General features: G+C 52.1%; 1 protein-coding gene across 7 annotated transcripts; it reads right to left on the minus strand.

The window, feature by feature from the left end:
• Window positions 1–117: 117 nt before the first annotated feature.
• On the minus strand, window positions 118–23,640 carry TMEM130 (transmembrane protein 130). 7 transcript variants are annotated; one of them, XM_074034442.1, is made up of 8 exons: window positions 23,419–23,640; window positions 16,016–16,321; window positions 13,172–13,331; window positions 9,290–9,456; window positions 8,500–8,584; window positions 4,721–4,923; window positions 1,864–1,976; window positions 118–1,489 (listed from the first exon to the last, which is right to left on the minus strand). In XM_074034442.1, exons 1-8 carry the CDS (start codon window positions 23,528–23,530, stop codon window positions 1,337–1,339), a joined length of 1,299 nt encoding a protein of 432 aa, XP_073890543.1. In that variant the 5' UTR covers window positions 23,531–23,640; the 3' UTR covers window positions 118–1,336. The 7 variants fall into 7 exon arrangements, with proteins under 7 accessions (XP_073890543.1, XP_045245409.1, XP_073890544.1 ...); XM_045389474.3 differs by having other exon boundaries at window positions 118–1,525; XM_074034443.1 differs by having other exon boundaries at window positions 23,408–23,640.
• Window positions 23,641–23,720: the final 80 nt, after the last annotated feature.

Consider the following 23,720-nt stretch of genomic DNA (forward strand, 5'->3'; position numbering starts at 1 on the left):
CCGTTGTCTTCACCACAGAGGACAAGTGGGATGTCCTGCTACGTCACAGCACTGCCGTTGCTGTCTGCAAGGCAAAAATGTCCATGCACAAAAGAGAGACTCCAGCCACACCGTCTATGCTTGGCTATATTCAGAGCACACAAGCTTTATTTAGCAACAATGGCAGTATTTCATGAGAATGAGCTGCACAATAGCATAAATGCCATTTCCTGCACACAGCCTGGGAGCAGATGGTTACAGAGACAGAGCCCAGACCCTACAGTCCTCCCCTGCCCTTCCCGACTGGCTCCGGCTACTTCTGGCCTCATTATTGTCTCTCTCAACCACAGCCCAGGTCGCCGGGCCAGAGGGGAGAGTGCAGTCTGGTTCCGCTGCTCAGGCTCTGTCATCCTGCTTCTTCCTTCTCAAGGCCACCTCGGGAGCAGCTGGCCGGCAAGAATGCCCCCCTCACACACAGGGAACCCAAGTCCCTACTGACTCAACCTCTTCTACCACTGCAAGCCCTTTTCCTTGATGAAAGCTTTACATATGGGTTTTGATAAAATAAGGTGATATTTATAAAGCCCTCTGCACTCACTAAGAGTTAGTACTGCCCCCCATCCAGCCCCCTGCCAGCAAGCAGGGACTAGGGTGGCCTTATAAAAGGTGTGGGAACTGCAGAGACAAAGCACAAAGGGAGGGTCCGGCCCAGGACCTGTCGGGGCTGCTTGGAGGTCAAATTTCCTTTCAGCTCTAGTGCAGGCTACATCTCAGCAACCGACTTAACCGGATACAGAGCCGATCATCTGAAATCTCCAGGTGACATGTGTGTTTCTATTTCTGTGTGTGTGTACATGCACACTTGTCTCTGTGAGTGTGCCCATCTATGTGTACAACCTTTAGTTATGGATTTTTAACCCTTTGTGACCTCCTTTCTAGCTCTCTGGCACAGGCAGAGCTGTCTGGGGGAGGAAACTGAGAACCCCCAATGGACAGCAGATGTGCCAATGTGAGAGGAATGGGCAATGGGCAGCCAGGCCCACCTGGGAGTGAACATGGAACACCCCAAGCATCAAAGTCCTGCATGAAGCCTCTTCAAAGGTAGGGGGTCGAGGGGGTGGTAATCGAGTGGGGCTTACATCAGTGGCTGGACTGTACAGGTGGGTGAATGGTTGGGGGCAGGGGTTACCGAGAGGGAGAGGCTTGTGGCAGTGGCTGAACTGTACAGATGGATGGATGATCCAGGCCAACAGCCCCACGCACATGAACCCCTCCTGGTCAGTGGTGCACACCACCCTGCCAGAAACTCCAAGTCAGCAGTCAGTTAACACTGAAATGGGGTGGGGAGGGGGAGTGCTCACACAGTGTAAGTTTTGACAGACTTATAGAGGGGTGGGAGCAGCCCATGGTTCTCGCGAACAATTTCCAGGTACTCAGATGGAGTCTCCAGCAAGAAGGGCCCACAGCACATCTGGCAGCAGCACCTGACCCCAGAGGGTGGCTCCGGGTTCTTGTCAGACATGGGGGAAAAGTCAAAATCAGCCACCTATGATGAACAAAATCCCACGGGTCAATCACCCACCCACCAGGAGCCCCATCAGGTGGCCTTATGAGCTCAGCTGCCTGGCAGCAGAGTGCACAGAAACACCTTTCTGGTACCACACAGATGCAAGAGATGGACATAGGAGATAAATCAGCTGGGACACAAACTTAGCAATTTTTCCTAGTTTACAGATGCCTCTTGGGCACATCACCCCAAGTCCCAGAGCCTCGCTGTAACATCAAGACCCCCTCAAGGCATCCTGGCCTGGCCCCCATACCCTCTCTAAAGATCCTCTCTAGGCAAGGCCCAGTAGTCCAGCCTCCACCCCACTGAGTACCCACCTCCACCATATCCTTTTGCTGAGTGGCATTCCGCAGGGTCATGTACATGATGAAGGCCAACATCACAGTGATAAGTGTAGCACATGGGAAAGCAAAGACAGCCGGCTGGATTCCTGGGAATGAAAGAGGTAACATTACAGGACTGGGTAGCTGGTGCTGCAGTGCTGGTTCTCAGGAAGCAAGCACAACAAACGAGGGAATGAATGGTCAAGTCCTACCAGTGATTTTTTTTACCCTCGTGTACATGCATCCCAACTGGGTAACCCCAATAGGTAAATCCAGGACTTCACAAAAAATAAACTGGGGTCTGGGTGGGGGGCTTTCAGCATACATCCACAAGTTACTTGATAGTAGCTTCCAAGAGTGGCAGCTAAATTCCTCACCGCTTGAGTGAGGGCTGGACTCAGTGACCAGCTCCTAGTGTACAGCAGATGAAAGGAGTGACAGTGCATGGCTCCTGAGTCTAAGCCATAAAGGACACCACAGCTCCTTCTTTGCTCTCTTGGGTGACACCCTTTTGGGAAGGGCAGCCCTGTTGTGAGGTCACCCAATTGGCATTGTGTCTCTGCTTCGGCTTCCTCCCTCTGGCAACTCCAGGCTCACCCACTAAACCTGTTGCAATGAAGTGGTATGATAGAAAGAGTCTAGTGTCTGAAGTTAAACAGTTGTGGGTTCAAATCCTAGCTCTGAACATGCTACCTCATGCTAATGTTGACCTGCAAGACTGCTAAGGAGATGCAACAAGAAGAGGGGTGTTGATGTGTGTGGCATGTGGTAGGTGATCAGGAAGTGTGGGTTCCCTCTCCCTTTTCCCTCACCCTCTGCCATGAGTGTCTGTTTCCCCAGGAAAAGTTGGCATTGATTACCTGTACTGCTGTCTTCTCTGCAGAATTCAGGGGGTTCCTGATTGGAACTTGGTCCCCAGAGGGTGCTGAGAGACGCAGGGCTCAAGTGACCTGACGATGCCCACAAAGTAAGCCAGGGCCCACTTGGACTGTAGCATTCTCTCAAGGGCCCAGAGTGGGACTGGGGAGACTGTAGAGGACAGTGACAGCTTCAGGTGCATCCATAGGACCAACCTTGAAGACAGGTGCAGCTGGCAGGGTTTGGCATGAGCTTGGGAGCACTGGGAAGAACTAACTCCTATCCCAGGACCAGAGTCTGAAAGCCTGGCTCAGGCTCAGGCTAACATCCAGTCTTGTTGCCTCCCTGTGCCTTAGTTTCCCCTTTTGTAGCATCAAAAGTAGGACTAGGTTGAGCATCTGAAAGACGGTGCCTTCAGGACCTGAGATCCTACTCTATGTAAGGACGTACTTATCTGGGGCTCCCAGAGTCCTCCATAAAAATGAACTGTAGAACCCAATGCTGTCATCAGCAAAGCCTATGACCGTAAGCCAGGGACTGGGCCTGATGATGGTTTTGGAAGGGTATTTCAAGAAAGAAGGTTGGACATCCTTTTCTTCCATTCATTCATTCATTCATTCATTCATTCATGGAGACAGGGTCTCACTCTGTTGCTCAGGCTGGAGTGCCGTGGTGCGATCTTGGCTCACTGCAGCCTCAACCTCCTGAACTCAAGTGATCCTACCACATCAGCTTCCCAAGTAGCACAGCAGAGACCTGCAGGCACACGCCATTCTCTCTCTCTCTCTCTGTATATATATATATACACACACACACACATATGTATATATATGCACATATATATACATACATATATATATATGTTTTTTGAGATAAGAGCCTCTCTGTGGCCCAGGCTGGAGTGCAGCGGTACAATCTCAGCTCACTACAACCTCCACCTCCCAGGTTCAAGGGATTCTCATGCCTCCACCTCCTTCATAGCTGGGATTACAGACACACACCACCACACCCAGCTAATTTTTTGGTATTTTTTAGTAGAGATGGGGTTTCACCATGTTGGCCAGGCTGGTCTCGAACTCCTGACCTCAAATGATCCACCCACCTTGGCCTCTCAGAGTGCTGGGATTACAAGCACGAGCCACCGCACCTGTCCTATTTTTATATTTTTTGTAGAGACAGAGTTTTACCACGTTGCCCAGGCTGGTCTCAGACCTCTGGGTTCAATCAATCCACCCACCTCAGTCTCCCAGAGTCCTGGGAGCCACCGTGCCTAGCCCAGGCATCCTTATTAATGATATGCAATGCCTTCTCCCTGGAAGACTCACTACCACACTGTGAGTTGAGTTACTGTTGGGGATGCTGGTTTTAGCGGTGGCAACTGCTGGGGCAGGCGTGATGGTGATGAGGGAGGGAACATTGCAATCATGGTGGCTCATTTGGTGCAAAAGTGTTTGTGCTGGGGACATGTGTGGTCTTGGAAATATGTGGGAGAAGACATTGGCATGGTTGCTTTTGGTCCACGAAGCTGGCATTGGGGCAGGTGGTAGCATGGGCTTATAGATGTGGGTAGGGGCAGGGGCCATTGAGGTGACTTGGTGAGAATGCTGATAGAGTCGTTAGTGGTGGCGCTGGTGGTCCTGGAAAAGTTGTCAGGAGAGCATATGGTAATGGTGGTGTCTGAGTTGGTTACAGTTGTTAGTGGTGCTAGTGTTGATGGTGGTGCTGGTAGAATCAATGGGTGCTGTACTGGGGCTGGCAGAGTTGGTTGCTGGTGGGATTGGAGAGTTTGGTGGTGGTGGTATTGGCAGTTGGCCAACGCTGATGTTGGCCACCATTGGAGTCAGTAGGGTTAATGATGGTGCTGATGCTGGTGGGCTTCGTTGCTGAGGACTTTGGTAAGGTTGGTTGGTAGGAGCGTATTGGTGGTGGTGGCAGGGTGGACAGGCTTGTGCTGCCCATGTGGCACTGGAGCAGAAGGCGAGGTGTCACTTACTGGAGGGCCACACCTGGATCCTGTGGTACTGATGCGTCTTGCTGATGACATTCTCGGCCCGAATGCTGAAACAGTAGTCCCCAGGGTCCCTGAAGGTGTGGGTCAGGTTGTACGCTGTGCTGGCCACGGACACAGGGTGGCACTCCCCTTCCTCCAGCGGGAGGCACTCAGGCTTGAGACGCCAGCACACGGTCAGAGGAGGGCTGCAGGGAAATGCGGGCGGTTTTTAAAAAAAGGCTCAGTAAAGCGTGTCAGCACAGACCAAGTCCAAGACAGGCCAGGTGGCCAGGAACTTCAGTGTCCTTTCCAGGACAGGACATCAAGCTGTCCTGGACTCAGCTTCATGCATTCCAGACCAGGGGACACTATGGTGCAAAAGAGATGGTCCCGGACCCCCAAGGGAATTCCAAGTGAATAAGGCAGAGATACACACAGACTGCTCACTGGAGGCAGGATGAGGGGTCCAACGGCACACATGGCGTACCACAGAAGCCCAGGGGAATAATAGGCACGTCCCATTTTTTGGTTTTTGTTTTCTATGAGACAGGGACTCACTTTGTCACCCAGGCTGAAGTGCCGTGGCTCAATCATAGCTCAGTGCAGCCTCCAACTCCTGAGCTCAAGCGATCTTCCTGCCTCAGCCTCCCGAGTAGCTGGGGCTACAGGCACCAGCCACCATGCCCAACTAAATTTTTTATTTTATTTTATTAGTTAATTTATTTATTTAGAGATGGAGTATCGCTCTGTTGCCCAGTCTGGAGTGCAATGTCGCGATCTTGGCTCACTGCAACCTTCACCTCCTGGGTTCAAGCCTCAGCTTCCCAAGTAACTGGGACTACAGGCACGCACAACCATGCCTGGCTAATTTTTGTATTTTTAGTAGAGACGGGGTTTCACCATGTTGGCCAGGCTGGTCTCAAACTCCTGACCTCGGGTGATCTGCCCGCCTCAGCCTCCCAAAGTGCTGGGATTACAGGCGTGAGCCACCGTGCCTGGCCAATTTTTTTATTTTTTTATAGAGATGGGACTATATTGCCCAGGGTGGTCTCCAACTCCTAGCCTCAAGTATTCTCCTGCCTCAGCCTCTCAAAGTGCTGAGATTACAGGTGTGAGCCACTGCAACCAGCATGAGAGGGTTGTTTTTTTTGTTTGTTTTGTTTTCGTTTTTGTGTTTTGTTTTGTTTTGTTTTTGACAGTCTCACTCTGTCACCCAGGCTGGAGTACAGTGGTACGATCTCGGTTCACTGCAACCTTTGCCTCCTGAGTTCAAGTGATTCTTGCACCTCAGCCTCCCAAGTAGCATGCGCCACCACGTCTGGCTAATGTTTGTATTTTTTTGGTAGAGATAGGGTTTCACCATGTTGGCCAGGCTAATCTTGAACTCCTGACCTCAAGTGATCCACCCACCTCAGCCTCTGAAAGTGCTGGGATTGCAGACATGAGCTACCGTCCCTGACCATGAGAGCATTCTTAATGAGGTAGCCAGAGAAGGCTTCCTGGAGGAGGTGGCAGTTGAGCAGATCTGAAAGGATAAATGAACCTTTGATGCATGAGAAAGGATAAGGGCATTCCAAGTTATCCACATTCCACAAGCATAGGCTCAGAAGCTGGAAAATGCAGGTCCATCCAAGGAATGTGAAATGAACATTCCAATTCCACACAACCCCAGGTCCGCAGGAAAAGCCACGCACTCATGCCACCTCAAAGGTCAGGGCTGCTAAACCCACGGGGCTTCCCATTCTCCCCATGCTGAGCTCCTGCCTCCAACGCCCCGTGAAAACTACCTCCAACCCCTAAATTATTCATAGCTCATCTTCCTCTTCCCCTGGCCTCCATTGCTCACTCTCTGTCTGGCCTAGCATCCCTCTCATGTGTCTCCGTGTGGGGACAAGAGTCCTTCAAGGGCTGGCCAGGTACGGTTGCTCACGCCTGCTCCCAGTACTTCGGGAGGCCGAGGTGAGTGGATCACTTGAGGTCAGGAGTTTGAAAGCAACCTGGCCAACATGATGAAACCCTGTCTTTACAAAATATACAAAAAATTAGCCCGGCATGGTGGCATGCACCTGTAATCCCATCTACTCAGGAGGCGGAGGTTGCAGTGAGCTGAGATTGTGCCACTGCACTCCAGCCTGGGCAACAAAGCGAGACTCTGTCTGGGAAAAAAAAAAAAAAAAAAAAAACAGTCCTTTAAGGCCTGGGCCCCGACCACTGATGTCTGCTGCTCTATCCATCCCAGTGGCCCCAGGGAGGGGCACCCTTGTGGACAGAATGCACTCGGCATCTGTGTCTCCTCACTTACTGAACAGCCTGGTGCTGTGCTTGCCAGGAGCCTGGGCCAGGCTGCCTTGAGTAGACTGGCTGATGAGAATCCCCTGGGATGATCTGCTTCTGTGTCATGTGGGGTGCCCCACCCTGCACACAGAACCCTTGGAAGTAGTGGCTCTGTCTTGTCTACTCTGGTCTAGAAGCTTCCAGAAAAGCACCTGGTCCAAAGCAGATGCTCAATCAACTTCTGCTGGCTGGTGCAAGCTCCCCTGTGCAGGCTGAAGGGCAGAACAGGTTTGGTTTTTTGTTTTTTTGGTTTTTTTTTGGACAGAGTCTCGCTCTGTTGCCCAGGCTGGCGTGCAATGGCAGGATCTCAGCTCACTGAAACCTCCATCTCCCAGGTTCAAGCAATTCCCCTGCCTCAGCCTCTCAAGTAGCTGGGATTACAGGCATGAGTCACAGCGCTCGGCCTCAGAAAAGGCTTTTGAAGTCAGGCATTCCAAGGGGCTTAGAAGAATAAGAAACATCTGGACATGTAATGGGAGAGAAGAGAACCCTGAAAGAACCACAGGACAAAGGCCTAGGGGCTGGAAAATAGGCCGCGTTTTATACAGAGGGCTTCTCAACAGGAGGGTTCCCTCCCAACCTTTGTCTCCATGCCCACGGTGAATACAGCCCCAAAAGGCAGGTCCTCCCTCCCTGGGACCTCAAGAATTGAGCTGAGGGCTAGGTGTGGTGGCTCATGCCTGCAATCCCAGCACTTTGGGAGGCCAAGCTGGGAGGATCGCTTGAGCTCAGGAGACTGAGACCAGCCTGGGCAACTTAGGGAGACCCCAGCTCTACAAAAATTAAAAATTGGCCAGGCATGGTTGTGCCCACCTATAGTTTCAGCCACCCAGGAGGCTGAAGCAGGAGAATCATTTAAGCCTGGGAGGTCAAGGCTGCAGTGAGCTGTGACGGTGCCACTGCACTCCAACCTGAGTGACAGGGCGAAACTGTCTCTAAAAAATACAAATTAAAGGCTGGATACAGTGGCTTATGCCTATAATCTCAGCACTTTAGGAGGCCAGGGCGGGTGGATTACTTGAGGTCAGGAGTTGGAGACCAGCCTGGGCAACATGGTGAAACCCCATCTCTACTAAAAATACAAAAATTAGCTGGGCATCATGGAGTGTGCCTGTAATCCCAGCTAGTCGGGAGGCTGAGGCAGGCAGGAGAATCGCTTGAACCAGGGAGGCAGAGGTTGCAGTGAGCCAAGATTGCGCCACTACACTCCAGCCTGGCGACAGAGTGGGAGACTCTGTCTCAAAAAAAAATTAAAAATAAAAATAAAATGAAGACTGGAATTGAGCCCATGCTTTCCCCATGGCCCAGCCTCAGGACAGAGTGGCACTGCCCTTCCACGAGGTCCCAGACGTGGGGACCGTCACAGAGTGAAACACACTTGGGGTCACCATGAAAGTGGATGTGCAGAGCCCATGGGGCGCCCACAGTGCACTCTGGAGTTCACTTACCTGCCCAGGAAGTTCAAGGTCACGGTCATCTTTTGGAAGGTCTGAATTAGGGTGGGCCCCAAGACTTGGATGCCTCTAAGGGTTTCTGTAAGGCCGAGAGAACCCCATTAGACCTGGTGGCTAAGGATTGCTGTCAAGGCTCCCAGGGCACAGGGTGGTGTGACCGCCACCCTGTCCTCCCCTCTGCCCTCTCCTAAGAGCAGGTCACAGGTCTGTGCAGGGTTCCTCTGGGCCCTGCCCTTCCCTGTCAGCAGCAGGTGCTGGAGCAGGCTCAGAGGGAGGAATTTGGAAAAGGCAGGCAAACACACGACTGTCCCACCCAATGCCAAGTCATCGTCCGCGTCATACAGGGCAGCACCATCCCATCAGCAAGAACCAAGACATCTTCTGCAGCTGCCCAAGGGCTCCATCTTGCCAAAGCCAGGGAGAGATGGAGACCATCCCACCCTGGGGTGAGCCTCGGTGGGAGGCCGATGGGGCCAGGGAACAGGGAATGGCATGGACTGGCCAGTTCACAGTAGACAGCTGATCACCGGCTCAGGCTCCGGGTGCTCAGGCTCAGGCTCAGGCGGCCCTGGGCACGAGGGCCGCTCAGCCACTGCACAGCCACATGATCCCATCCACGGCCTGCAGCGCCCTGTCTGAAACAGGGGTAATGATAGACACTCCTCAGAGGTCTGTGGGGCTCCAGGAGACAGGATGTGGGTCCAGCCCAGAGCCACTGTGATCTGTGCATATGCTGACCCCACTCTGGAATGCCCAGACCGCATCAGCCTGCCTGGACACCCACCCTGCAGCTTCAGCGAGGCAGAGAAGTCCCCGGTCTTCTGCATCACACCCTTTGTGGCATCCGGCTTCACCTCTTCCCACTCTGCCACCACTTTGAGCTTCACGGTGAAGGTCCCGATGATGGAATAGTTATAATAGACCACGGAGTCTTCAGTCACCATCTGGGTCCTGTTAGGAGACAGGGAGGAGAGAGGAGGAAGGCAGCAGATGGTTACTTCTCCTTCCTGTAACTCAGAAGTGATTCATGGGATTGCCAGAGTCAGGGGAGGCTGTGCAGTGATACTCCCAGCTACCAGTGAGCACACCCGTCATCACAGGGCTCCAGGTCAGCTGACCCATTTCCCAGATGAGGAAACTGAGGCCAGAGAGGGCCTAAAATTCAGGAGAATTACAAATTTCTCACATTAGCCAAAGTTCAAGGGCTCAACAGCCCCATGTGGTAAAGACAGAAGAATTGTTTGTCAAAAATGTTTTGTTTTTGTTGTTTTTGGTTTTTGAGACAGGGTCTCACTCTGTCACCCAGTGGTACAATCATGGCTCACTGCAGCCTTGAATTCCTGGGCTTGAGCAATCTGCCCATGTCAGCCTCCCAAGTAGCAGGGATCACAGGCGCATACCACTGTGCCCGGCTAATATATGATTTTTTGTAGAGACAAGGTCTCACTATGTTGCCCAGGCTGGTCTTGAACTCCTGTGTTCAAGTGATCCTCTGACCTCAACCTCTCAAAGTGCTGGGATTACAGGCATGAGCCACTGTGCTAAGCCGAGGGTTCTGCTGGACAAAGCTGCCATCCAGATTTTTCAAGTAAATGATCTTTTCTGCAAATTGTCTGCTTTCCAATATTTATACTGTACTTTCTCTCTCTCTCTCTCTCTCTCTCTCTCTCTCTCTTTTTTTTTTTTTTTTTTTTTTCCTTTTTAGAGATAAGGTTCTGCTCTGTTGCCCTGGCTGGAGTGCTGTGGTGCAATCAGATCACTGCAGTCTCTGAACTCCTAGGCTCAAGCAGTCCTCCCACCTCAGCCACCCGAGTAGCTGGGACTACAGGCACGTGCCACCATCCCTGGCTAATTTTTGTATTTTTTGTAGAGACGAGGTCTCCCTATGTTACCCACACTAGTCTCAAATTCCTGGGCTCAAGTTTTCCCCCACCGTCTTGGCCTCTCAAAGCACTGGAATGACAGGTGTGAGCCACCATAGGCCTGCACTTATTTTCTTAACTTTACTGAGTAAGTTAGAACTTTCAGAATAATATTGAGGGACCCTGATAAGGAGCACCCTTGTCTTATTCCCGCATCTAGAGCCAGGTTCCCCCAGCATCTCAATGCAATGATTCCCCAAAGGTATTTGACCACAGGTCACTTTTGTCACCAAGAATTAGAGAATCCACATTCCACATTTTGCCAGGCACGCTGGCTCACCCCCTGTAATACCAACACTGTGGGAAGGCAAGGTGGGAGGACTGCTTGAGCCCAGAAGTTCGAGACCAGCCTGGGCAACTTGGCAAAACCCCGTCTCTACAAAAAATACAAAAATTAGCCAGCCGTAATGTTACAGGCCTGTGGTCTCAGCTACTCAAGAGGCTGAGGTGGGAGGATCTCAAGGTCAGGAGGCAGAGGTTGCAGTGAGCCGTGATCACGCCACTGCACTCCAGCGTGGGCAACAGAGTGAGACTCCGTCTCAAAAACAAAAACAAAAACACGTCTTTTTTTTTTTTCCCCCCCCCCGAGATAGAGCCTTGCTCTGTCACCTAGGCTGAAGGGCAATGGCATGATCTCAGTTCACTGCAACCTTCTCCTCCCTGGTTCAAACAATTCTCTTGCCTCAGCTTCCTGAGTAGCTGGGACTACACGCACACGCCACCATGCCCAGCTTTTTTTTTTTTTTTTTTTCAGTAGAGACGGGATTTTGCCATGTTGGCCAGGCTGGTTTTGAACTCCTGACCTCAAGTGATCTGTTCACCTTAGCCTCCCAAAGTGCTGGGATTATAGAAGTGAGCCACTGAGCCCGGCCATAAACAAAAACATATTCTAAGTTCTCTACTCAGTATAATGTTAGTTGTTAGTTCCAGCAACTTCTTTTTCTAGTTTATTGATATTACATTGAATGTTCATTTCTGTTCATACTAACACTTTTTTGGCATCTAAAGAGACGATCTGGCCGGGCACGGTGGCTCCCATCTATCATGCCAGTGCTTTAGGAGGCTGAGGTGGGAGGATGACTCGAGACTAGGAGTTCAAGACCAGCCTGGGCAACAAGCGAGACCCCATCTCCAAAAAACATTAAAAAAAAAAAAGTCATGTGTGGTGGTACACGCCTGTGGTCCCAGCTACTCGAGAGGTCAAGGCAAGAGGATTCCTTGAGCACAAGAGATTGAGGTGGCAGTGAGTCAGGTTTGTGCCACTGCACTCTAGCCTCGGTGACAGAGCAAGACACTGTCTCTAAAAAAGCGGGGGAGGGAAACCAAGCACAGTGGCTCACACCTGTAATCCCAATGCCTTGGGAAGCTGAGATGGGAGGATCTCTTGAGCCCAGGAGTTCAAGACCAGCCTGTGCAACATAGTAAGACCCTGTCTCTACAAAAAAGTTTTAAAATTAGCAGGGCGTAGTGGTGCATGCCTGTAATCCCAGCCACTCAGGAGGCAGAGGTGGGATGATTGCTTGAGGCTGGGAGGTCAAGGTGGTAGTGATCTATAATCACACCACTGTACTCTAGCCTGAGTGTTTGACCACAGGTTGCTTTTGTCATCAAGAGTTAGAAATCCACATTCTGAGTTTTGCTGGGCACAGTGGCTCACCCCTGTAATCCCAACACTTTGGGAGGAAGGAAGGAAGGAAAGAAAGGAAGGACGGGGGGAGGGAAGGGAGGGAAGGGAGGGAGTAGGGCCAAGCACTGTGGTTCCCACCTGTCATCCCAGCACTTAGGAAGGCAGAGGTGGGAGGATCACTTGAGCCCAGGAGTTCAAGACCAGCCTGGGCAACATAGCAAGACCCTGTTCTCCTCCACAAAAAAGGGGAAAAAAGACAAAAAGTTAAAAGGGAGGAATAAAGAGAAATGAAGCTAGAGCACCCGGGTTCTACCTCGTATCTAGCACGGCTGGGTACCCTTCAAAGTCAAATGGGAAAAAGTCCTATGCACCTTGACCTTCCTTAAATGGCTGTTTTGGGCACCAATGGCCTCCTTTATCAGGTGAAGACACCACAAAGGCAGGGCTAGTGACTGATTCACCAGTGTTCCCCAGGATCCCCAAGCGTGGCAGAGAGGAGGTGCTTGAAAGATGTTTGAAGGGAGAGAGAGTGAGCAGGGAAAGGTGAGGAGCTTCAGGTGGGTCCAGTGGCTCACACCTGTAATCCTAGCACTTTGGGAGGCTGAGGTGGGAGGATCACTTGAGGTCAGGAGTTCGAGACCAGTTTGGCCGAGATGGTGAAGCCCCATCTCTACTAAAATAATAATAATAATAAATAAATAAATAAATAAATAAATAAATAAATAAGCTGGGCATTGTGGCTCACACCTGTAATCCCAGCACGAGGCCAAGACAGGCAGATCACTTGAGGCCAGGAGTTCGAGACTAGCCTGGCCAACATGGTAAAACCCCATCTCTACTAAAAAAAAAAAAAATTAGCCAGGTGTGGTGGTGCAAGCCTGTATTTCCAGCTACTGGGGAGACTGAGGCAGGAGAATCACTTGAACCCAGGAGGCAGTGGTTGCAGTGAGCCAAGATGGCACTACTGCACTCCAGCCTAGATGACAGAGCAAGACTGCATCTCAAAAAAAAAAAAAATTAAAAATAAAAGTGGGGAGATTCAGAGTACCCTGCACAGTGCATGAGACGGTGGGGCACCAGTGACAGCTGTAGGGCCTGCAGAGGGGTAGGGACCTACCCGTCCCCAAAGTCCCAGCTGTAGAGAAACACGGCGGTCTTGAGGAAGTTGCTCGGGTCGTGGAGAAGGAAGGAGACTTTCAGGACTGTCTTAGTGAGATAGGAGCTGGGCCAGGGCAAGGAGGTGTTCTGGGTGACAACGAGGTCCCCAACGAGGAACTCTGAGAGAGAGAGAGAGACGGGAGGATGAGTCTTGGAGATTCAGGGATCAGGGAACCAGATAGAGACCTCGTGGGCAGCTGTCAAAGCCACTGCTTCCCTGGCCGGACCTTCTGGCTTTCAGAGCTAGGCAGGGAGAGGGGACCCCCCCCCTTCCCCAAAGACCCCTGAACACAGAGGCCTCCATACCCTCCCCCTGCTGCATGAACACTGCTGAACACCAGAGGACTTTGTCACATTCACTGTTTTCTCTCCTGTCCCCTCTCACCAGGACCCTGAACTTTCTGGCACAAAAGATGGCCAAGGTCAGAAGAAAATGCATGGGCAGGCGCCATGGCTCACGCCTGTAATCCCAGCACTTTGGGAGGTCAAGGCAGGTGGATCACAAGGTGGGGAATTCAAGACCAGCCTGGCCAAGATGGTGAAACCCCGTCTCTACTAAAAATACAAAAATTAGCTGAGTGTGGTGGCACACACCTGTAGTCACAGCTACTTGGGAGGCTGAGGGAGGAGAATCGCTTGAACCCAGGAGGCGGAGCTTGCAGTGAGCCAAGATCGCGCCACTGCACTCCAGCCTGGGTGACAGAGCAAGACTCCATCTCAGAAAAAAAAAAGAAAAAAGAAGGAAATGCATAAGCTTTGAAAGGAACTTTTGGGAAATATTTCAGAATGTCAGGTGACCCTAGAAAAATTAGCAGTTCCAATGGCCGGGCACGGTGGCTCACGCCTGTAATCCCAGCACTTTGGGAGGCGGGCGGATCATGAGGTCAGGAGATCAAGACCATCCTAACACGGCGAAACCCCATCTCTACTAAAATACAAAAACAAAATTAGCCGGGCATGGTGGCGGGCACCTGCAGTCCCAGCTACTTGAGAGGCTGAGGCAGGAGAATGGCGTGAACCTGGGAGGCAGAGCTTGCAGTGAGCCAAGATCACACCACTGCACTCCAGCTTGGGTGACAGAGCAAGACTCTGTCTCAAAAAAAAAAAAAAAAAAAAAAGAAAAAAGGAAAAATTAGCAGTTCCACTGATCACAGCTCCACATGCTGGGACCACCTTCCTGTGTCTACTTCTCTAAAAAGAAAAAAAAACTGGTGAGGCGCGGTGTCTCACACCTGTAATTCCAGCACTTTGGGAGACCGAGGTGAGCAGATCACTTGAGGCCAGGAGTTCGAGACCAGCCTGGCCAACATGGCAAAACCCTGTCTCTACTAAAAATACAAAAATTAGCTGGGCATGATGGCCAGCACCTGTAGTCCCAGCTACTCCAGAGGCCGAGGCATGAGAATTGTTTGAACGGGGAGGTGGAGGTTGCAGTGAGCCAAGATCACACCACCACTCCAGCCTGGGCAACAGAGGGAGACTATCTCAAAAATAATAATAATAATAACAAATTAATTAAAATTAGTAAAAGTGGAAAGGGAGGCATGTTCAATAGAGCTCATTTGGAAAATGTTCAAACATAAAATAAGAAAAGAAGCTAACTAACATTCAACTCTACCACTGTTGCCATTTTGAAGTGTGACAAAGTATTTGCTCGTGTGTTTAATATACACATATATTAAATACAGATTATTGGGTTAGTTAGACAATTCTGTGCTTTGCTTTTTTAATATGTAATTTTACATGCATGTGTGTTTACCCATGGCATTACAAACTCATTGTAAGGGTCACTGTTAACAGTGGTATAAATGATTTCATTATATTTAGCCGGTATCCTCACGGTTGCTCACTTAGCTTGTTTATCTCTTCTTTTGCTATTATAAACGCTACTGCAATGAACATCTTCATGCATAAGGCATGACCCAAATGCAGGTTTATTTCCTGAAGATAAATTCATTATTAGACTGTAAAGTCCAAAGGGGCATCTTCTCTTGGAATGTGAGAGAGAGACAGACAAAGAAACATAGAGACAAAGATAAAGAGACAGACAGAGACAAAGACACAGAGACAGAGAGAGACAAAGACAGAGAACAGAAAGAGAGCGACAGGGAAAACAGAGAGAGAGAAGAGACAGAGAGACAGGCAGAGATAGAGAGAACAGAGAGAAGGACAGAGAGAGACAGAGACAGAAAAGAAAGGTGAGAAAGAGGGGAGAAAGAACCAGTGAATGACCGCAAGGCTACAATAATTTTTTTTTTTTTTTTAAGATGCAATCTCACTCTGTCCCCCAGGCTGGAGTGCAGTGGCACGTTCTTGGCTCACTGCAACCTCTGCCCCTCAGGTTCAAGCAATTCTGCTTCAGCCTCCTATATAGCTGGGATTATAGGTGCCCATCACCATGCCCCACTAATTTTTGTATTTTTAGTAGAGACAGGGTTTCGTCATGCTGGCCAGGATGGTCTCAAACTCCTGATCTCAGGCGATCCACCTGCCTCGACCTCCCGAAGTGCTGGGAGCCACCGCGCCCAGCCGAGACTACAATAATTTCTAACCATCAGTACCTATTGACCAGCTGCTCTCCACAGGATTGTATTAATGTATACCCCCAACAGCAAGAGGTGTCCATTTTAGCACAATACCTGCTGGGGGGAATCACTGCAATTTTCAGATCCTTTCTAACTCGGCTGACCCAGGGAAGGAACCCATGGGCCTAATCTGCATTGATCTGATTCCTAGTGAAGCTGGATGTTTTTCTCTGCACCAAGGGTTTGAAGGCAAACTAACAAACAGGAGCAACCCTCACCTGTGATGGGGAGGACCACGAAGCCCCTGGCCACGGGCTGGCACATCCAGCAGTCAGCGGCAGTGACCCAGACAGAGACCGGGAATTCCCCGGGCACGTGGCCAACCACATGGATGGTGGAGCTGAGACCCTTCTCCGTCTTGCCAGTGAGCACCAGCGGGGTGTGGATCCAGTGGAAGCGGTAGAGGTGGGCGTCGGCGGGCAGGGCCAGGCTGCTGTTGTCCTTGGCCACCAGGCTGGCTGAGATGGTCACCTCCGCTCCCGTGGTGGCAGGGCCATCGGTGGTGAGATTGAGTTCATACAGGCCTAGGAGCCCAGAAACAAAGACTGTGTTTCAGGAGGGTATGTGGCAAGGAGCCCCACAGCCACCTCTGGGCTGGCATCAACTATTCTATTTCCCAGGTGGAGAAACTGAGGCTCAGGCAGCTCAAGTGACTTGCCCAAGGGTCACTCAGCCAATTCAACATCAAACTGAGGTTCAAACCTGGGTCCCACTGACTCCAAATAACAGTCTTTTCAATGTTATTTCCCCTTCCTTCCTTCCTTCCTTCCTTCCTTCCTTCCTTCCTTCCTTCCTTCCTTCCCTCCCTCCCTCCCTCTTCTCTCTCTCCCTCCCTCCCTCCTTCCTTCGTCCCTCCCTCCCTCTCTCCCTTTCTTTTCTTCCTTCCTTCCTTTCTGTTTTTCTTTCTTTCCTTTCTTTCCTTCCTCCCTTCCTTCCTTCCCTCCCTCCTCTCATTCCCTTCCTTTCCTTCCTCCCTCCCTGTCTCCCTCCTTTCTTTTCTTCCTTCTTTCCTTTCTTTCTTTTTCTTTCTTTCCTTCCTTCCCTCTCTCTTTCTTTCCTTCTTTCTTTCTTTTTCCTTCCTTCCTTCCTTTTCTTTCTTTCTTTTCTCCCTTTCTTCCTCCCCTCTCTCTCTCTTTTCCTTCCTTTCTCTGGATCTCACTCTGTCACCCAGACTGGAATACAATCATCACAGTTCACTGCAGCCTCCACCTTCCAGAATCAAGTGATCCTCCTGCCTCAGCCTCCCAAATAGCTGAAACCGCAGGCACACACCACCACACCCAGCTAATTTTTTATTTTATTTTTTGTAGAGATGGGGGTCTATGTTGCCCAGGCTGCCCAAATTATATTTTCTTTTCATGCCAGCCAGGCAGGGCCTTGGTTAGTGGCTACTCTTCTGGGCAGGCCACAAAGAGAGCATTTCTACCGTTCCCCAGAATCCTTGTGGTTTTGTTTTGAGACAAGGTCTCCCTCTGTCATCCAGGCTGGGGTGCAGTGGCATGATCATAGCTCACTGCAGCCTCAAACTCCTGGGCTCAAGTGATTCTCCCACCTCAGCCTCCCGAGTAGCTGAGACTTGTAGGTCCAAGTCACCACACCTGGCTGATTTTTTCTTTTTTTTTTTTTTTTTTTTTTTGTAGAGACGGGATCTCACTATGTTGCCCAGGCTGGTCTCAAACTCCTGGCTTCAACCACTCCTTCTGCCTTGGCCTCCCAAAGTGCTGGGATTACAGGCATGAGCCAGCAAGCTCAACCACATTGCCCAAGATCTACTGGACAGTGCTGATCTTATGCCTCTGGATTCCTCCTCTCCTCACTCCTCCCTCTCTGTCAGGGTTAAAGGATCCAGCTGTCGGCCAGGCACCATGGCTCACACCTATAATCCCAGCACTTTGGGAGGCTGAGGTAAGCTGATTACTTGAACTCAGGAGTTCGAGACCAGCCTGGCCAACATGGTGAAACCCCGTCTCCACTAAAAATACAAAAAATTAGCGGGGCGTGGTGGTGCATGACTGTAATCCCATCTACTCAGGAGGCTGAGGCAAGGGAATCGCTGGAACCCAGAGGCAGAGATTGCAATGAGCCGAGATCGAGCCACTGCACTCCAGCCTGGGCGACAGAGTGAGACTCCGTCTCAAAAACAAAAGAAAACAAACGATAAAAACACTTCCCTGTACCTCTCACCCCCTCAGCTCTCTCCCAACAGCCTGAGTCCACTGTTGTCACAACTCCACGTGGGAACGAAGGTTTCTTTACCTCTCCTACTACGCTTCAAAATCCTTTACAGCAGGGGTCATCGCCACCGTCCCTGTGACCAGCACAACGCTTGGCACATAGCAGGTGTTTGGTACTGCTGTTGCCAAGAGGCACCTGGAGAGCAGGTGCAGCAGAGGGACCAGCCCACCTGGCCCGGCCCCGGGAGACTGTTCACCCGGGCAGCACTGACTGAGTCCCTTCCGTGGACCCCATCCCTACTGTGTTGGGAGGACCCAGAAATGCAGAACACGCCCCTCCCCCAAGGGACCTCACAGGAGACCTGCTGGGCTTTCAACAGGAAAGGCTGGCCAGGCGCAGTGGCTCACACCTGTAATTCCAGCACTTTGGAAGGCCGAGGTGGGCGGATCACCTGAGGTGGGGAGTTGGAGACCAGCCTGACCAACATGGAGAAACCCCTGTTTCTACTAAAAATACAAAATTAGCCAGGCGTGGTGGCATGCGCCTGTAATCCCAGCTACTCGGGAGACTGAGGGAGGAGAATCGCTTGAACCCAGAAGGCAGAGGTTGCAGTGAGTCAAGATCGTGCCACTGCACTCCAGCCTGGGCGACAAGAGTGAAACTCTGTCTCAAAAACATTTTTTAAAAAAGGCCAATTATTTTACCTTGTGGTTTTCAACTATTTCAACTATTTTACCTTGTTGTTTCTCTTTCACAAATTTTCTTTAGAACCCTTACCCTCTCTCTGCCACACTATTATGAAGGGGGAGGGGGATGAAAACTGTTGGATAATATTCAACCCCCTTAGCTGCCCACGTCCCACGTGTCCCTCGACAAGTCTCCAATCTGGGTCCTTTTACAGTTCCCAAAATGTGACCGAAAGGTGGGTGCTGGCCTTCTGGCAACGGGGATGTGGGGAAAGTAGATGCACGACCGGGTGGGCACAAGGTCCCCCCACAAGTCTCCTCAGGAACCTGTCAGCTCCGGGTCCATTTTAGGAAATCACTTCCAGAAGAAATAGCACCCTGGTCTCCCGGGCTCTAAAATCGCATCTTGGTCAGGCACGGTGGCTCATGCCTATAATCCCAGCACTTTGGAAGGCCGAGGTGGGCGGATCACCTGAGGTCAGGAGTTCGAGATGAGCCTGGCCAACATGGTGAAACCCCGTCTCTACTAAAAATACAAAATTAGCCAGGCATGGTGGCAAGCGCCTGTAATCCCAGCTACTTGGGAGGCTGAGGCGGGAGAATCACTTGAACCCAGGAGATGGCAGTTGCCATGAGCCAAGATTGCGCCACCACACTCTAGCCTGGCCAAAAAGAGCAAACTTCATCTCAAATAAATAAATAATAAATCAAATAAAATCACATGTTTCCAAAGCCAGTACCAACAGGGTGGAAAACCCCTCTAGATGAGGTGGCATTTTAAAGTAAAAAGGCTTCCTATCCTGTGCTCCTTGGGGGCTGGGGGTTGTGGCTCGATGACTGATCCTGATACATCCCCACCTCCCTGCCTCGTCCTCCCCTCCCTTCGCAGGTGCATAGTCCCCAGAGATCTGACGGATGCGCGGGTCACCCTCGCACAGTTTCCAGGGCAGGGCTAGCCCGGGAAGTAGAAGCAGGAATCGAGGGTGCAAGGGGCACCCCCTCCAGTGCTCAGGCAACTCTGAGATTATTTTTTTCAGCTGCATCTCATTCATTTCGAAGCAACATCACCTGTCCCCGTGGGGGACTCCGACTCCAGCTTTCCTCAGGACCACATCACACCTTCACTGCTTTGGCCCACATTACACATTTCCCTTTCTTTCAGGGCAATTTCTTAAATTATAAAGGCATTTGAGGCCGGGCCTAGCCAGCTCACACCTGTAATCCCAGCTCTTTGAGGCCAGAGGGTCACTTGAGCCCAGGAGTTTGAGATCAGCCTGAGCAACACAGTGATACCCAGTCTCTACAAAAAATAATTTAAAAAATTAGCCGGGCATGGTAGCGTGCACCTGTTGCCCCAGCTACTTGGAAGGCTGAGGCAGGAGGATCTCTTGAGCCCAGGAGTTCCAGGTTGCAGTGAGCTATGATGGCACCCCTGCACTTCAGCCTGGGCAACGAAGTGAGAGACTCTGTCTAAAAAAAATAAATAAATAAAAATCAAGTCATTTAAGTCAAGATGCTGAGAGCTGGTCACTTCTGAGAGAATGCTGGCATTGAAAAGGGGACCTGCAGTGTCTTAACCCCAAAGAAGGAATTCCAGGTGCTGTTGTGGGAGCTTTTTCACGCAAATACAGTGTGTATATCACATTGAGGGACTTGAAGCCCGTGTGGGCTACTGCTGCTGCCTGAGGCCACCCAACCAGTCTGTACCACCCTGGTTAGGCTCTGCTCTCCCTCCCCTTTGACTGGGAGGCAGCATTTGACCAGGCTGTGGACAGAGAGGTGCATGGATGAGAGACCACCTCCTCCCTTATCCCCCTAACTCCTGGCACCCTTCTCTCCTTCCCATCCCCTACCCACCACCCCAGCCCAGGAGCGTGGGCCTGAGCGAGGCTGGCAGGTGGCAGGGACATTCGGCTGCATGCTAATGGCCAAACAGCATCTGCAGTGAGATAGGCGCATGTCATCACGCAGATCGGTTGCCAGGGGAATGGATCAGGAGGGCAGCCGGCTGGGACAGGGAGGGGGGATTGGGGGGGCAGGGAGGGGCTGTGTCTGCTGCAGACGTTGCTGCAGACACTGGCCCAGCTCATGGGAGCCCGCCCCCCCGCTCCACCACCACCTGCCGGCTCCAAGGATACTTTTTTCTCAGTCTATTTTTTCAAAATCAGTTTTGTCACAGCCCCTGGGTGATGCTGCCCCTGTTCCTCAGGGGTCTCAGGGATTGCCAGGACATCCAGGGTGGAAATGGACCAGGAAGCCTTTGCCAAATGTGGCCGAAGGAACCAATCACAGGGCCTGCTGCTCTACCCATCAAATTCATCTTTCCAGGCCGGCACGGTGGCTCATGCCTGTCATCCCAGCATTTTGGGAGGCTGAGGCGGGTGGATCACCTGAGGTCAGAGGTTCGAGACCAGCCTGGCCAACATGGCGAAACCCCACCTCTACTAAAAATACAAAAATTAGACAGGTGTGGTGGCAGGCGCCCATAATCCCAGCTACTTGGGAGGGTGAGGCAGGAGAATTGCTCGAACCCAGAAGGTGGAGGTTGCAGTGAGCCAAGATTGTGCCACTGCACTCCAGCCTGGGTGACAGAGCAAGACTCCATCTCAAACAAAAAATTCATCTTTCCATGTTTGGGAGTCCAGGCGACATGACCTTGGGGTATGGAGCAGCCAAGGCAGAGGTTTAGGGGACTCCACGGGCCCCCCAAGTCACCCAGAGCTGAAGAGGCAAAAGCAAAAAGAGATGGGGCAACCACCCCGAAGCTTGGCTCATGGAAGAAACACCTACCTTTTCCAACAACACAGCATGTGTGGCCCCGAACATTCTAGAAAATGGCTACCTCAGTCCTTTCACACAGAATATGCAGACTACCCAAAACACTAAAGTCTGGGTAACACAAGCCGGAATTAATGAATAGTCCAGTACATGGACTTCTGACTTACAAATCCCTGATTCATGCAGACTCCCGAAAGGGGAAGGGTAGAAAAGTCTACCCCACGGGTGAGGGAGAAGATATATTTCCCAACTCCACTCCCAGCCACTGTGATTTTGACCACATCGAGGGTGCAATTGGCTAGAATGGGAATCACACATGATTTCCAAATAATTCACTTTTGCTATTTTCTTTTATTCTTTTTCTTTTGCAATTGAGGACACATTGAAAATCTCTGGACACAAATAAACCTGATGGACAAGAGATCCCTTTTCTGTATTTCCAGGAGGAAATAGGTGATCTTGTCCAAACGCAATGCCCATAAAATTCATCTAATTCATCCCTGAGTTGCAGGTTTTCTTTTACCTCGTGGTTTTTCTTTCACAAATTTTCATTAGATCCCTTGCTCTCTCTCTCTACTGCTCCTTTATGAGGGGGGAGGGGGATGAAAAGCGTTGGATGGTATTCAACCCCCTTAGCTGCCCACGTCCCACCTGTCCCTCGACAAGTCTTCAATCTGGGTCCTTTGATGGTTCCCAAAATGTAGCAGAGAGGTGGGTGCTGGCCTTCTGGCGGTGAGGAAGTGGGGGCAGTAGACACACGACCCTGCCCCCCCACACACACCCCGCCCACACACACACCCCAGCAACCTGTCAGCTCCGGGTCCATTTTGGATATCACCACCAGAGACGAAATGGCAGCCTGGCCTCCTGGGCTCCAAAATCGCATCTCCCCAAAGCCAGCACCAACGGGGTGAAAAACCCCTCTAGATGAGGCGACATTTTAAGGCAAAAACATTGCCCACCCTGTGCTCCCTGGGGGCCTGGGGGATTGTGGTGCGATGATGGACCCTGGCGCATCCCCACCTCCCTGCCTCATCCTCCCCTCCCTTAGCGGGTGCATGGACCCCAGACATCGACGGATGCGCCGGCCACCCCCGCGCAGTTTCCAGGGCAGGGCCAGCCTGGGGTAGGGGGGTGGAAGCAGGAATCCAGGGGGTGCGGGGAGCCCCCTGCAGTGCCTAGACGACTTTGGGAGAAAAGGGTGAAAGGAGAGGGGAGAGGGCGCTGCAGTGGCCTCAGCCGAGGAGGGAGATGCGCTCAGGGCGCACGGTGCCACCTCCGCAATCCCGGATCCCGGGCCCACCCGCCCGCGGAGACGGTTCCAGGCCCCGGGCGGGCTGCCCAGCGCCTTACCTGCGGCCACCCCTGCCGGGGCCCAGGGCAGGAGGCAGGAGAGCCATAGGATGCGGCCGAGGCGCGACCACACTGCCCGGGCCATGGCGGGGCCCGGAGCGGGAGAAACGTGGGGCTGACGCGGAGGGAATGCAGCTCGAGCTGGAGAACGGCGGCGGCCGCTCCGCGTGGCGCGCAGCGCGGGCGGTGCGGGGAGGTGCGGGCGCCGTGCTCGCTCGTCCTCGCCGGGGGACGCTCTGTCGCTGCGCGCCGCCGCCGCCCACAGCCCGCTGCGCGACCCCGGCCCACGTCAGCCTCGGCGCGCGCCCTCCTCCTCCTCCTGCCGCCCCTTGCTCCCGCGTCCCTCTCCACCGCCGCGTCCCTCTCCACCGCCGCGTCCTCCCTCCCCGCGTCTCTCCCCACGGCCGCGCCCCCTGCCCTCCAGGAGTCCAGATCGCCCCTCCCAGTTTGCCTCCCCTCTAGGGGTTCCCGAGCTCCCTTCCTGCGCCCTGGCTCCTCCCCGCACCGCCACCCTCCAACCCAAATCCACCCCCGGCCGCATCCTTCCCCTCCACTACCCGAGTCCACGCCCCCCGCACCTGCATTTTTCCCTTCCCCCAGCCCCTCCATGTCCGATACCGCCCACTGACTCAGCGTCCCCAGGGGTGTGAGCTGCGCTGCAAGCCGCCTGCAGGTCCCTTGGGGCTCTCCTCCAGGTGCCTTCTCTCTGCACGCTCGTGGCTCCGAGATGCTGCTCCTCATTCAGGAACTGTTGAGTGCTAAGGTGTGCCAGGCGCTGGGCGAAAGGCCTGGAAAGGGCGAAAGACCTCGAAATTCCCCTTGCTGTTGCTACTGCTGCTTCTCTTCTTTTCTTTTCTTTTTTTTTTTTTTTTTTTATCTTGAGACAGTCTTGCTCTGTCCCAGGGTGGCGCTATCTCGGCTCACTGTAACT

The sequence above is a fragment of the Macaca fascicularis genome, chromosome 3 (genome assembly GCF_037993035.2).
Source record: "Macaca fascicularis isolate 582-1 chromosome 3, T2T-MFA8v1.1".
In the NCBI taxonomy this organism is placed as follows: Eukaryota; Metazoa; Chordata; class Mammalia; order Primates; family Cercopithecidae; genus Macaca; species Macaca fascicularis.